Raw genomic sequence first — 12,873 nt, 5'->3', positions numbered from 1 at the left:
AGTGTGCATCTCCAGAAAATTAGTATTTTGTAACCTTTATGGTAAGGGTGTACATACTAACCTGCCAAGGCCGATCCCAGTCAAGAGGAATAGGAAATGCTCCAAACCAAGCTCCAAGTATACTACACACAGAAGTAATCTGTAGACTGCTTTCCCATATGGACATAGCTCTGTAAAAAGTATGTTACAAGTTTTCAACAACAGCAGAAGTTACCACGGGAGAGAGATCAGATTTCTCCCAAAATTTTTGAGGTTACAAACATAAAACATAAAAATTCACATATTTGATAAACAGCATGCAGGTTTCTCCTAAAACATGCAAACTAGAAGTAAAATCTAAGTTGCATAATTTAGCTACAATTACAATCTTTTTATACCACACTTTCAGGAATTTTTTTTTCTTGAGATGTTTACTGCAAAAGCTAATTTATGTTACCTTGAAACACTGCTGGACTGAGCAAATAAATCTATCTCAATATCTGTGTACATTGCAGGGAGAAGCAGACATGAAAGTGTACTGTGGGACTGTACAGAAAAGCACAAGCACATTCACAAAGGATTGTGACTATTGATGACATATTTGATGACTACAACCATTCAAAATTTAACATAGAAGTCCACTATGAGAATATTTCGACACAAGTTTCCATCAACTGAAAATAAACATTACAAGCAAATGTCACTGCACATTGGAGCCTTTTGGTAGCAGTGCCTCCAAGTTCAAGTACACTGGCTGCAGGATACATTTTTTGCACACTAAAGAACTCTTACACTACCAGTCATGGCACACATTGCAAGAGAGATCAAATTACTTCAGTTCTCAGTTTATTGCCTCCTGTCACTACTGAGTTCAAAAGTTTTTGAAAAGCTGGATTTATGTTTAACAAATGAGCACTTACTACCATCAATGTACCAACTGATTGCTCTGCTTTGCTCAGGCCACAAACATTTGGGTACTTGGTACCAATTTAGAAACGAGCATCAGATGTTCAGAAGGTAGTAGGGCACAGTTTCAATACAGGAGAACCATGCTACAGTCACTGTTCCACATCAGTACAGCAGGAGATCTGAGTTTAAAGTTTGCTACATCTCAGATTATAAATGTACACCTAGCTTCAGCTAACAGAGGCAAAAATATGAGCATTTTTATGGCTCGAAGACTACATGCACAGTAAACTCTGAACTTTGCATGTGCTGTTTGGGTTGCATGTCATGAACACTCGGTTTTGAAGAGAATAAAATTTCTTTACTTCTGAGTACACTGCTGCACTTGCTATTGACCAAACAGCTCACAAGTTTAATGCAAACACTTTTCAATATTTGCAGAAAAAAAGGTCTTGCAGACTACAGTACTGACAGTGCAAGGTTGACATTTTGAGCAGAACTGTTTCTTCTACAATAACACAACCCCTTTAACTTAAAATACTCCAGTTCACAATTCTACCAGTTTGAGATTCTTTTTCTTGAAAAGTCCTGATATAACTGGAAAACTGTTTAAGAGTCTGCACACAGAAAATTCTTTTAAATTATTTTCAGAAGCTGAATAACTGAGCAGAGAGCTGTCAGGCAGAAAAAGGAAGAGAACATTCACTACAGCCTTAAAGCAGCGAAAGAGACAACAGAATACACCAAGGACTGACTGAGGTACAGTTATACCTCACAAGACATCTTGTGTGTGTGGCAGATTCACCAGAGACTGCTGCACCATATGGAGAGATCAGACTGAGTCCAAATGCAAAACAACAGAATTAGCAAGGCACGGTGCCCAAGTGCAAAACAGCCACTGGCAGTTTGGCAACTATTTCAGCTGCTAATTGAACCCTTCTGCAGCATGGAAGAAGGGTTCTGGCTACCCAAAGACAACCTGACTTGTCCTCCAGCATTATCCTGAAGGAGCAACTACTTTTTAAAGTAAGTCATTACTTAAGTACTTACTTCTCTTTTTGGAATGACTGACACTTATTGGGATTTTTGAAGGTATTCTTTAAACCACCACATAAACTCCTCATGTGCATAAGACTAACAACTGCAGCAATGTTTATAAACTTTGCATTTTCCACATTTCTTTCATTTAAACTAAGATAATCCTGCAGACAAAAATAGCAATGTTTAAGATAATAAATAAACACTAGTGGCAGAAAGGTCTTTAAAAGCCTAAAGTAATTATTTAACACCTTTAAATAATAGAATACATTCAGTTCAGCTTCCAATAGTGCTTGAATTAAGAGGTCAGCTGACATAAAATAATCTACTGAGACAGCTCCATCATAGATAAAATTTGGAATTCTTGGCTGCAGCAGGACTAAATAGTAAGTAGCCCTTGGTGTGTGATGATGTCTACATTTAGAAGGAACATTTCAAATCTGTAAGAGTATGCAGCTCACAAACAAAGTGATGAAATAGGCATATGAAAAGAGGAAGGAGCCCTAACATCATGATTTTTTACTATTTTTTGGCAATATCCAAATAAAATCTCTTTTCTACCCTAGTAACACCTTATAATTGCTATTATATTGGAAATTTCAACATGCTTTCTCAGAGCAGTGATTTAAAATAAACAGCCTCCAAAAGGAGAGAGAAGAAAAAGAAAAAGCAATTGAAAACTAGTTTTTTTTAGACTTTTATGCAGGAGGCTATTTCAGCTAAGTTACTGAAACACTATTTAAATAAGAGCCACATGCTGCCATTAATGCTGATAACCCTTTCTGCAGCTTTTACCTCCCTCTAACCACTCACAGCAGCACATGACAGCATATGATCAGTGTCATGACACTGACATCAGTCACAGCTCCAGATATCAGAGTAGAGCCCAGGGATGCTGGCATGGGCCCACCCCTTTCCAAATGCAGAATTAGTGAAAAGGGCCTTACTTAAAGCTAACTAAGAATGGAAGGCTTTGTGATGTAGAATCACAACTTACTCACTTTTCTCACACATTCTATGTGCACATAATCTTAAGGTTACTTAAGTCTAAATTGCACTCAGGTACTTAAAACCAGATTTTTTTTTTTTTCATGCACTTAATCAGACTTTCAAGCTAACTGTCCCAGTGCAATTCAATTCCCTAAACTCTGCTTTCCAGGAAGGCAGCTCTGTTGATTTTACCTAGCCATCCTTTTCTTCCATTTAACCAGTCCACATGGCAAAGACAACTTTTTAATGTATCATATCTACACTCATCTCATGCCCAGGCCTAAGATGTTCCAGTTTCATGAGGTCAAACGAAAAAACACAGGATTATTTTTAAATTAACAACTTGCTACAGTCCATAAAGAAACCAGCTACAGACTTCTTTGTAGTCTAGTATTCACTCAAAATGTAAACAAACATCATTAATAATAAATATTTTTCTCACATTATGTCACATGGCTCACTAGTAAGAAGTACTAACAAGTCCTCACAGCAAAAGTGTCAAAACAAGACAACTGTTTCCTATGAAATGATTGTGCTGAAATTATATTAAGATCCAGACTAGGAAACCAAGAAATCAACAGACATTCAAAATCTACCTGGCACAAATGCAAACTGATATGGTCATACATCTGTTACTTCAATTCAGCTTTCATTTCCAGATACAAAACACCCAAAGATGACCAAGGGAATCAGCAATGATTTACTTTGTCTAAACAACTCCTTGCTTTTATTACAGCATATTTACACTTCCACTGAAAAAAAACCAAGCGTAAATGACTTGAGTAAGGATTCAAGATATTTTTCAGTAAGCTGAGAACTGAGACAAACCAACATTTACCTGACAATATTATTGAAGTCTCCTCCTCTAAAGGAGTGCAAACCAAAAATAATTCCATAGGTCAGCAGTGTAATACAACCTTTCACTCTCTTCTGAGATGAGACTTCACCATCATGAACTATTAAAAGGGAATGAATACTAAAACCCCATTGAATCTCAAGCATATGTGAAGCCTCTTTATGTTTCAGTGTCCCAGTCTTTCAACATGCTATTATTTATGGAATGAAAAAAAGGCAGAAGAAATGGAAATCATCTGAAAAATACATTATCCTTGATAGATGCTAATGTCATGGCTGCCACTGGAGGTGAAAATGCAATTAGAAGGCTTGTTTTACTTTAAACATACTCCTGAAAAAATTAATGCTTGAAAACTCTGACACTCAAAACAGCTTTCTTTGAAATTGAAAAAAGAGTATGGGTTAATATTACATAATTAAGAACAGTGTCATGTGTAATTTTCAACATTATATTCAAGTTTAAAACAGTGTTTGTTTTGAGTTCCTATTCCTACTTTAAAAGTTGTATTTTTGAAGGTACTACTGGACCATGTGCAAGATTCTCCATGCACAGCTCAGTGTCAGGTCTCCCCTTTATTGTGCAACCATCATTTAGAACTGCACAATGTTTTTACTTCAGTAGAATATGTGCTGGAAACTTTACTTCCTTCAAACACATATAAAGTGAGATTTAGCATCTGCACACCAAAACAAGAAAGCACTTTTTCTGAATCACTGTCTTCAAATAAATCTTTCTTTGTCAGAAAAGCTTTCATATGTCTGTAAACAAACACAACCATCATACAGGAAGTTTCCCTTTCTGTACAAAAATTCCATTATATATTTTTTTACATTAATTCTGTCCACTTCTATTCAGAGAAGTGTCAGAAACTTTAGATTAGGACTTACCCATTTTTACTAAATACCCGTATCCATGACTGTATGTTTGGTCCCAGCAAACACAAGCACTGTAAAGTAGTAAATGTAGACAGAAGAACTGCAAACAAAAATGTCTCAGTCACTAACCTACAAAAAGAAAAAGAACATTACAAAATTCAGTGAGGTGGTTGCTAATGTTCTAAAAGTTCCAAGATTTAGGAAGAAAAAACCCCTCTAACTTAACTTGTGAAAGCATTTATGCTTTTTTAAATCTCATATAAAAGAAAAAAATATTTTATTCTTACTCTGTAGTATAGTAAAGGAAGCTGGAAAGAGTTTTGCTGTTATCTCAAGAGTGAGATGTAGTAATGTTTTGAAATGCCTGATACCTGTAGCATTTTTAAAAAAACACAGGTGTACTTCACATAGATCATTAGTTCTAAATTGAAGTATGCTTGGATACTTACTTCATTATTCCATTTATTTTCCCAATTGTGACAGCAACCATGAAACCAAACTGCATGAAACTATTGTTAGTCAGCAACTTAGTGTATCTCTCAAAACCCAGGTTGCTTCACACTTCTTTCTTTAAACTTTCATAAAAGTTAAAACATTAACATCAAAAGGATAAAAGATAAGCAAGATGTGTGGTTTAGAATCTTACAGGGAAAATGACTAAATGAAACTCCAAAAAATGTTTGTGCCCATATGCTTAACATAAAAATTAAACGAGTTGTTTGTAACTGTGTTACAATTTTTATTTACAGAAATCTCATTCAAAAGCTGACTTCCAAAAAACCACAACTGAATAAGTAAACTAACAAACCAACCCAAAACCAAGAGAAAGCTGAAACAGCCACCTTTCTTCCCCCAGCTAGGAGCTGATCCCTTAACTTCCACTGTACCAGAAAATACACAAGCACTTATACCAACATCTGCAAGGAGAGCTGCCCCTTAGAACACTTAGAGGAAGAGAGGGTCTTCTGACTTACTCTATGAGAGGTGCTCCATAAAGAACAATAATCGTGTGAAATAGTATGCAAGACATGAAAAAGTATATACAGCATTTTAGAAATCTGGATATCTAAAAAAGAGCAATGAAATATCAGAATAATGCTTCAAAACAGAACAAAAGTAACACACACAGTCTATATCCTATCAAGAGCATTGTACTCTGATTACTTCTTTCATTTCACCTGCAGCACAACGTAATAGCATGGCATATTTCAAAACAGTTTTCCATATATTAATACTTTAAATAATTAATTTAAAACTATCACACTCCACTGACAATTTTTTTTGTTCATCTCATTAAACAGGGCAAACATACAAAAAATATAACCAGAAATTACAAGATAACCAGAAGTAATTTTATTGGACATTTTTACACTTCTGTTTTACATCTGACTGTCATATCCATTAATTAAAAGGCAACTCTCACAAAAAGTGAAAAAAAAATTAAAAGCAACAAAACATACAATATAAAAAAGTCTGCTACATAAAGAATCAAAATTACATTAGCTAAAACTACATTTTGAACTTGGCATCTTAAATTCTGAATATATTTGACAAATATCCGTAACTTTATGTAAGTCTGCAAAGCACATAATTTTCAATGAACTTAACAGTTTCTGGGTACTCACTAGATCATGTAGAAGCAAAAACACTTGATAAACAGTTCTGGTAAGGTCTGTTCTGATCAGGTCACCAATGCAAAATCCGTAACTTGCCTTGAACCCTTATTTTTCTATATTTATTCCTTTCTATATTTATTTCCTGGGATGAAATCTCACCTAGAACATGAAGTGTGCTTCATTTTTAAATCACAGACGGTTAAAACACTTGCTTTCCATCATGGTTTTGTGCATTTCACACCCTCCTCAGTCAGCAAAACTAGACAGGAGCTTTGCACGCAAAGATCTGCTGGCAGGGATGATTAAGAGGGTTTTTTAATTTAAGAACCACCTCAGAGCTCTACATCTTGCCTGGCTCAGCAGGTCAGGAGCACAAGACTATCCCCGACTTCAAAACCCTGGGGTATTCCCCCACAAGTCGTGTGCTGCTCCAAAACCCCTCTGTTCCAAAGTATTTCATTGGGATTCATATCCTTAATGCTCCCTGTTGCAAACTGGAACTACAAAAAGTTTCTCCCAACTTTAGATTCTTCTGTATGCCAATTTCATCATACAAGGAAATGCAGACATTTTAATACTTTTCCATATGGTTTTTCAGTTGTTGAAATGTAGCACAGCATCTCTTTTATGTGTCAGATTCTGAAAACGTTTTTTTTTCCTTTTAAAGTTATTACAAACTTACAACTACACACGAGAAAAGTGTGATGACATTTTTTTCCTGACATATCCACTTATCAAGAAGATGAGCCAGGCCTGGACAACAAAATTAGTTCTGTGACATTGAATTTTGCATTAATTTTAATTTCTTGGGACTACAAAGAACATTGCACTGACAGGAAGCGGGAAAACATGGAATCACCCACCTGCACAGGTTATTTACAGGTAGAGAAAGTTTAACATCATGAAAACACTGAAGAATTTGTTCCAACAGGTGCTACACTCAATTCACTAATGGAAAGTGAGAATTCATCATCAAAAATTGTCTTCTTTCTCATTTGATTATTTCAGAGAATTTGCTTCCATTCTGTATTGATGATAAGTTAAGAATTAAAAAAATAAATCTTACCTTGTGAGCAAAGGAACGTCTCTTAGGAGACTGATTTGGTTTAAGGACTAAGTGCAAGATTATATTCAGGGTAGCAACACAAACAGAGCAAACGCACAGCCACGTCAGGTGCGTTCCCAGCACGCTGAACCCGTCCAGGAAGAAGGCGGGGGCCACGGCGGCCAGGACGATGGCGAGGGCGCAGAGCAGGTTGGCGGCCAGGAGCCTCCTGACCTCGGCCTCCCTCATGGCGAGCGCCCGCCGGCACCTGCAACACACCGAGCGCCGCCCCGTCACCGCCGCGCCGCGGCAGCGCCGCACGGCGGCATCTCGCCCGGCCCGCGGGGCGCAGGGCAGCGCTGCGGGCCCCGGCGGGGCGAGGGGGATGGTTTTGGGGCAGGGTTTTGGGGCAGGACGCGGCGTTTGTCCAAAAACACCGAACCCCGCGCGGGCCGCGCGCGCCCCTTACCGCGGAGCGCGCGGCGCCGCCGGCAGCGGAAGGCGGCGGGGCGCGGCCGGCGGCACGTCCGGGGCGGTGCCGGAAGCGGCGGCGGCTGTGAGGGGCCGCCATGGTGTGCGACAAGTGTGAGTACGGGGCTGCGGGGCGCCCTGCCCGACCCGCCCTGCCCTGCCCGCGGGGAGCCAGGGCTGCCCTGAGCGGAGCAGCAGCCGCGGGTCCCGGGTGGCTCCGGGTGGGCCGCGGGTGGCGGTTCCCGGCCGGGCCCTGTGTGAGCTGTCGTTCTCCGGCTGTGGAGCGTATTATTGTGCATAGTTTAAATTATTGTGTCCTGTGTCAGTAATAGCGTGAGCAGCAGGAGCGGGGGAGGGATTTCCCCGCTGGCGAGGCCGCGTCCCGAGTGCCGTGCTCGGTTCTGGGCCCCTCGCTACAGCAAAGGCACTGAGGTGGGAGCGGGTCCTGGAAGGGCGGCAGGGCTGGTGAAGGCTCTGGAGCACCGGGTGTGATGAGGAGCGGCCCAGGGTGTTGGGGTTGTTCAGTCTGGAGAGGAGGAGGCTCAGGGATGGCCTTATCGCCCTCTTCAGCTCCCTGGAAGGAGGTTGTAGCCGTGGGATTGATTGGCCTCTTCTGCCCGGCAGCAATCTGTGGGACAAGAGGACATCGTCTTAAACTGGGCCAGGGCACCTTTAGGGTGGACATTCGGAAGAATTTGTTCCTGATGATGGAGATTAGGCATTGGAATGGGCTGCCCAGGGAGGTGGTGGAGTCACGGTCCCTGAAGGTGCTTGAGGAAAGACTGGACATGGCACTCAGTGCCAAGGGCTGGTTACGTGGTGGTGACTGGTCACAGGCTGGACTCGATGAACTCACAGGGCTTTTCCAGCCTCCTTGACTCTGTGATTCTGAGGTTTTTTCCTTTGTAATGTTTCCTTATGCAGGCGAGAAGAAGCTTGGAACAGTGATCACTCCTGACACATGGAAAGATGGTGCCAGAAACACTACAGGTAGCCTCGGCAAGGTTTAGCAGCTTGGTTTTGAGGTTTCTGTATTATAAAGCCAGCTGGGCACCCACACATGGAAAGATGGTGCCAGAAACACTACAGGTAGCCTCAGCAAGGTTTAGCAGCTTGGTTTTGAGGTCTTATAAAGCCAGCTGGGCACCTGAGCTATGTTACCATCTTAAGTCCAAAGCTTTATATTACTAATCAGGTTAAATATTAAGTCATGTACTTTCCCTCCCATGCTGATTTAATGCACTGAGAATTTATTTGTCCAGAACTCTTCAGTATTGAATTTGTCTGCTTTTGTTTTCTGTTTTTTTCCCTTCTTGTATGGGAGGACAATACACAGAATATTTAAATGAAGCATAAAGTGTTCTGTCACGCTGTCCCCTAATGCTGTGCTGAATATTTTATCTCTCTTTGTGACTTTATTTGCATACATGTAAAAGTTGTAAATGAAGATTTTTAAAGTATGCTTGGAATAGGGAAATTTTAAAATATGCTTGGAACAGGGATAGTGATTTTTCTTTTTTTTTTCTTTTTTTTGTAGAAAGTGGTGGTCGCAAATTAAATGAAAACAAAGCATTGACCTCAAAGAAGGCAAGGTTAGTACTTAACGCTGATTTTGGCTAAGAACATCCTTTAGCAGATTAACTGAGGCCTGTTTCCTGCATAGCTGGACAACTACTCCAAACTTGTCCAAAATACACTTAATCAATTAAAATTGCGGGGATTATGGTATTTGATTTGTTGGTAAAAATATGTCCATACATATTTCATGGGTGCTTTCTGCTCAGTCATAGAGTATTTTACTGCAGTTCTCACTGGAATTGCTAGGATTTGATGCTTTTATAGGAGAGAAGCTGAGAATACTTACTTTCTGTGCTGATCTTGCCAGGATAATCTCTTGAGCATTTCCTTCATGTGTGCAAGACTTTCTGTTTGCAGAGGGCAAGATGCTGTTGGAAGGTGTTTAAGTTCAAAGTAATGTAGTATCTTAATAAAAATAAACATTTTCAGTTCTGCTTTCATGAAGTTGTTGGCTGTGATGGAAGAAACGTCTCTTAATGGGGAAAGTGGCAGCTTTTCTGCATACTTTGTGTAGCCTGTTAGAAATAATTATTGTATGTCCCTTTTCTAAATTACAGTTTCTGCTGGAGTTTCTGACTGTACCCTCTGGCTTAGACTTTTTAGGATGAGGCAGAAAAAAGACTTAATTTCAAGGAGTATAAATAAAATACTTCTCCTTTTCCCCAGGTTTGATCCTTATGGAAAGAACAAATTTGCAATATGTCGGATTTGCAAGAGTTCTGTCCACCAGCCAGGGTCCCACTACTGTCAAGGATGTGCCTATAAAAAAGGTGAGTTTCACTGAGTGCCAAAATACTCCAGTTTGGCTTGGAACAAGAGGGGAGGTGCAACACTTCAATTTGTATTTATGACGAGGAGGTTAAGATGAGATTTAGTTGCTATCTTCAGCTACTGATAGGCAGGCACAGGGAACATGGAGTCAGACTCTTAGGTACACAGTAATAGAATAAGAAATAATGTACACAGGTTAGAATGTGGGCAATTCTAATTACATGCAAGGAAAGCAGTTTTTCAGTTTGGGAGTGATCAAATACTCCAGTAGCAGGTACCATCAGAGGTTGTGGAATCTTTACAGCAGGGATTCAGAGAATGGCTTGAACAGTCCTGAGCCAGCCTTTTCCAAGTTGGCTGTTTTGAGTGGGGCAGGACTGGAGACTGAAGGAGATGCTTTTAAACCATTGTCATTCTGTAGTTCTACTTCTTACAGAATGTTTGTAGTGTCTGCAGCAGTACATTGGGAAACTTAACCTTGGCAATTGCATAGAGAACTGTCATCTAACAAGTTTGATTTTCCTCAAAATCCCAAAAATCCCCAGGTCTTCTAAAACTCAGTTGCTTGTTGCAGTCCCTTTTCTGGTCCCTTCTCTCCCGTTTTTATCATAGCTGAATCTAAAATTCATGGATGGAAAAAAGCATAATGAAGTCAGTTACATGATTTAGTGCCAAAGAGTTCTTGCAGCACATGAGATGAACTGATTTTTAGGTGTAGAGCTGCAGCTAACCACTAGTAAGCTTTGTTTATGAAATTAATTGTTCAATAAATACATGCTGTGTCTGTGAGTCAGTGGTTTAGCAGCTTACTGTAGGAATGTTGCTTGCTGGGTCCTCCCCAGACAGCTGCCTGAACCCCATTCAGTAGAACCTTATACTCCTTCTTAGGTTTATATCTGGTTTGGGTGAGCTTCAGGATTTGATCTTTGTCTGTCTGTGTACCTTTCCAGGTTGAACCTCTTATCTTCATAAAATTAGGAACTTTCTAAGGTTCTAGCTCTGACCATCAGAGATGTCATTAGGGCATACTTCCTGAAGCAAATGCAGTCATACAGCTCAGTGCTTCAGCTTTTGCATATCTCTGAAATTGAGAGGCAATCTCAAGTTAATTAATCCTCAGTTTAGACCTGAAGTCAATATTTAGTGGGCTGAGTTTTGGTTTCCAGAGTAAACCATGTGCCATGTTCCCTGCTGCTCTCTTCCCTGATGGACTGCTAGATACATGTCCACTCATGATGTCAGTATATGAAAGCACACAATTTGGAGAAAGCAGGAGTGCATGCCACTTGACATTTTTTGTCTGCAGGTGAATGTTTGTGTAAATTGAGGTGTGTTCTACCAGGTAAAAGATTTAGCACCTTTTGAAAGGAGAGGAAAAGATTGAGACAACCCACCCCTCTGCCAAACTTGTGTACATTGTGGTGCTCTGGTCTTTTGACTTGACACTCTCAGAGTTTAGGACAAAGTCCTTTGGGACATCAGTGTTCATCACTTCAACTCTCAAGTGTTCTTGGTGTTCATTGCTTTTCACTCCTGCTCTATAAAAACCTTAATTCTATGAAAACATTTTCTAAACTTCCTCAGTTCTCTGAAGCACCCACCTGTGAATGCCCCATTTAGCAGTCAGGTTGTTGGTGACTGTATTTTCTTAGTCCTGCTACTGTCTGTCTGTCTCAGGCCTTGTTTGTGTACATGACTTAAAAGGATTAACAGTACACCATTTTTACCTTTTGGTCAGAAGTGAGCCTTTCCTGGCTCTCTTCAGGCATTCCAGAAAATTACAGAGGCTTCCAGCAGTATGTGAATGATAATGCTCTCAAAATAGGTCAGGCCTTGTTTGTGTACATGACTTAAAAGGATTAACAGTACACCATTTTTACCTGACACTTGGTCAGAAGTGAGCCTTTCTTGGCTCTCTTCAGGCATTTCAGCAAATTATAGAGGCTTCCAGCAGTATTGTGAAAGATAATGCTCTCAAAATAGAGCTTATTTTCTTCAGTGGAAGGATCTCACACATGCTGCACATATATTAATTTGTATTAGGAGTTACAACATTACTTCTAAGTTCGTAGTATCTATTGAGAACATGTCTGAGAACAGAGAGATTGCTAATAAGAGCTCATTTGCACAATTTCTTGAAAAAGATGCTTACAAAAACATAGTAACTGTTTTTGAGAAAAGATTTTAATAATTTCAAAATAATTTACACACTTCTTGTGTGCTTATAGGCATCTGCTCAATGTGTGGCAAGAAGGTCTTGGATACGAAGAACTACAAGCAAACTTCTGTCTAATTGTACTGACTAGTCTTTTTATGAACTTTATCTTCTGTGTCTTTGTACAGTAACTTTTCTCTAAAATGATTTGTGAATATTACTTTCTGGAATATAGTACTTGGAATGAGAGGTAAAGAAAGACTGCTTGCCTAAAATGTACATAATATTTGATTATTGTTGTTTTAGCACTAATATTAACTGGTATTTAAAGATAATGGCTTTCAGCAACTGTTAGAGTTCAAAGGGATGGAGAAGATGCCAGTGGATAGGTTGAAACTAGATTACTATTAGAACACAGGTCTTTGAGATGAATACTTTTTTTCCCCTATCACAAGTCTTCTGCTTGTAATGGTTTGTAGATTAAATATGAATTTGCATCACCTCATTAAAGTATCTTTGTTTAGTTGTATGCCTGTAAATATTTATAATTATTGTCATCCCAAACTATTATGACCTTGTTCTTCAGATTTTAA

At 39.5% G+C, this 12,873-nt stretch overlaps 2 protein-coding genes across 5 annotated transcripts in view; one reads left to right on the top strand and one right to left on the bottom strand.

Annotated features, from left to right (window-relative positions):
- The window catches only part of PIGF (phosphatidylinositol glycan anchor biosynthesis class F), a 20,295-nt gene extending 12,484 nt beyond the window's left edge, over nt 1-7,811 (bottom strand). For 2 of the 4 annotated variants that reach the window (XM_039697848.1, XM_039697846.1), the window contains exons 1-5: nt 7,775-7,811; nt 7,327-7,573; nt 5,619-5,710; nt 4,657-4,773; nt 62-170 (exon numbers count right to left, since the gene is read on the bottom strand). In XM_039697848.1, the coding sequence (XP_039553782.1) occupies nt 62-170; nt 4,657-4,773; nt 5,619-5,710; nt 7,327-7,554 (546 nt within the window). In that variant the 5' untranslated portion in view covers nt 7,555-7,573; nt 7,775-7,811. The other 2 variants (XM_039697849.1, XM_039697847.1) reach the window with 1 other exon arrangement.
- CRIPT (CXXC repeat containing interactor of PDZ3 domain) lies at nt 7,804-12,873 on the top strand. Its single transcript, XM_039697854.1, has 5 exons — nt 7,804-7,890; nt 8,701-8,766; nt 9,314-9,368; nt 10,021-10,124; nt 12,354-12,873. The coding sequence occupies exons 1-5, from the start codon at nt 7,875-7,877 to the stop codon at nt 12,416-12,418; spliced, it is 306 nt and encodes a 101-aa protein (XP_039553788.1). The 5' UTR covers nt 7,804-7,874; the 3' UTR covers nt 12,419-12,873.

The sequence above is a fragment of the Passer montanus genome, unplaced genomic scaffold (assembly GCF_014805655.1).
Source record: "Passer montanus isolate IOZ18808 unplaced genomic scaffold, ASM1480565v1 scaffold12, whole genome shotgun sequence".
Taxonomy (NCBI): domain Eukaryota; kingdom Metazoa; phylum Chordata; class Aves; order Passeriformes; family Passeridae; genus Passer; species Passer montanus.
Note: the sequence above shows the minus strand (reverse complement) of the source record. Positions and strands in the feature narration are given on the sequence as shown.

Bases quoted from the DNA above. Each gene is read 5' to 3' on its own strand.
- CRIPT (XM_039697854.1), top strand. The intron at 8,767-9,313 runs GTAGCCTCGGCA...TTTTTTTTGTAG, and splicing joins TGGTGCCAGAAACACTACAG to AAAGTGGTGGTCGCAAATTA. The intron at 10,125-12,353 runs GTGAGTTTCACT...GTGTGCTTATAG, and splicing joins AGGATGTGCCTATAAAAAAG to GCATCTGCTCAATGTGTGGC.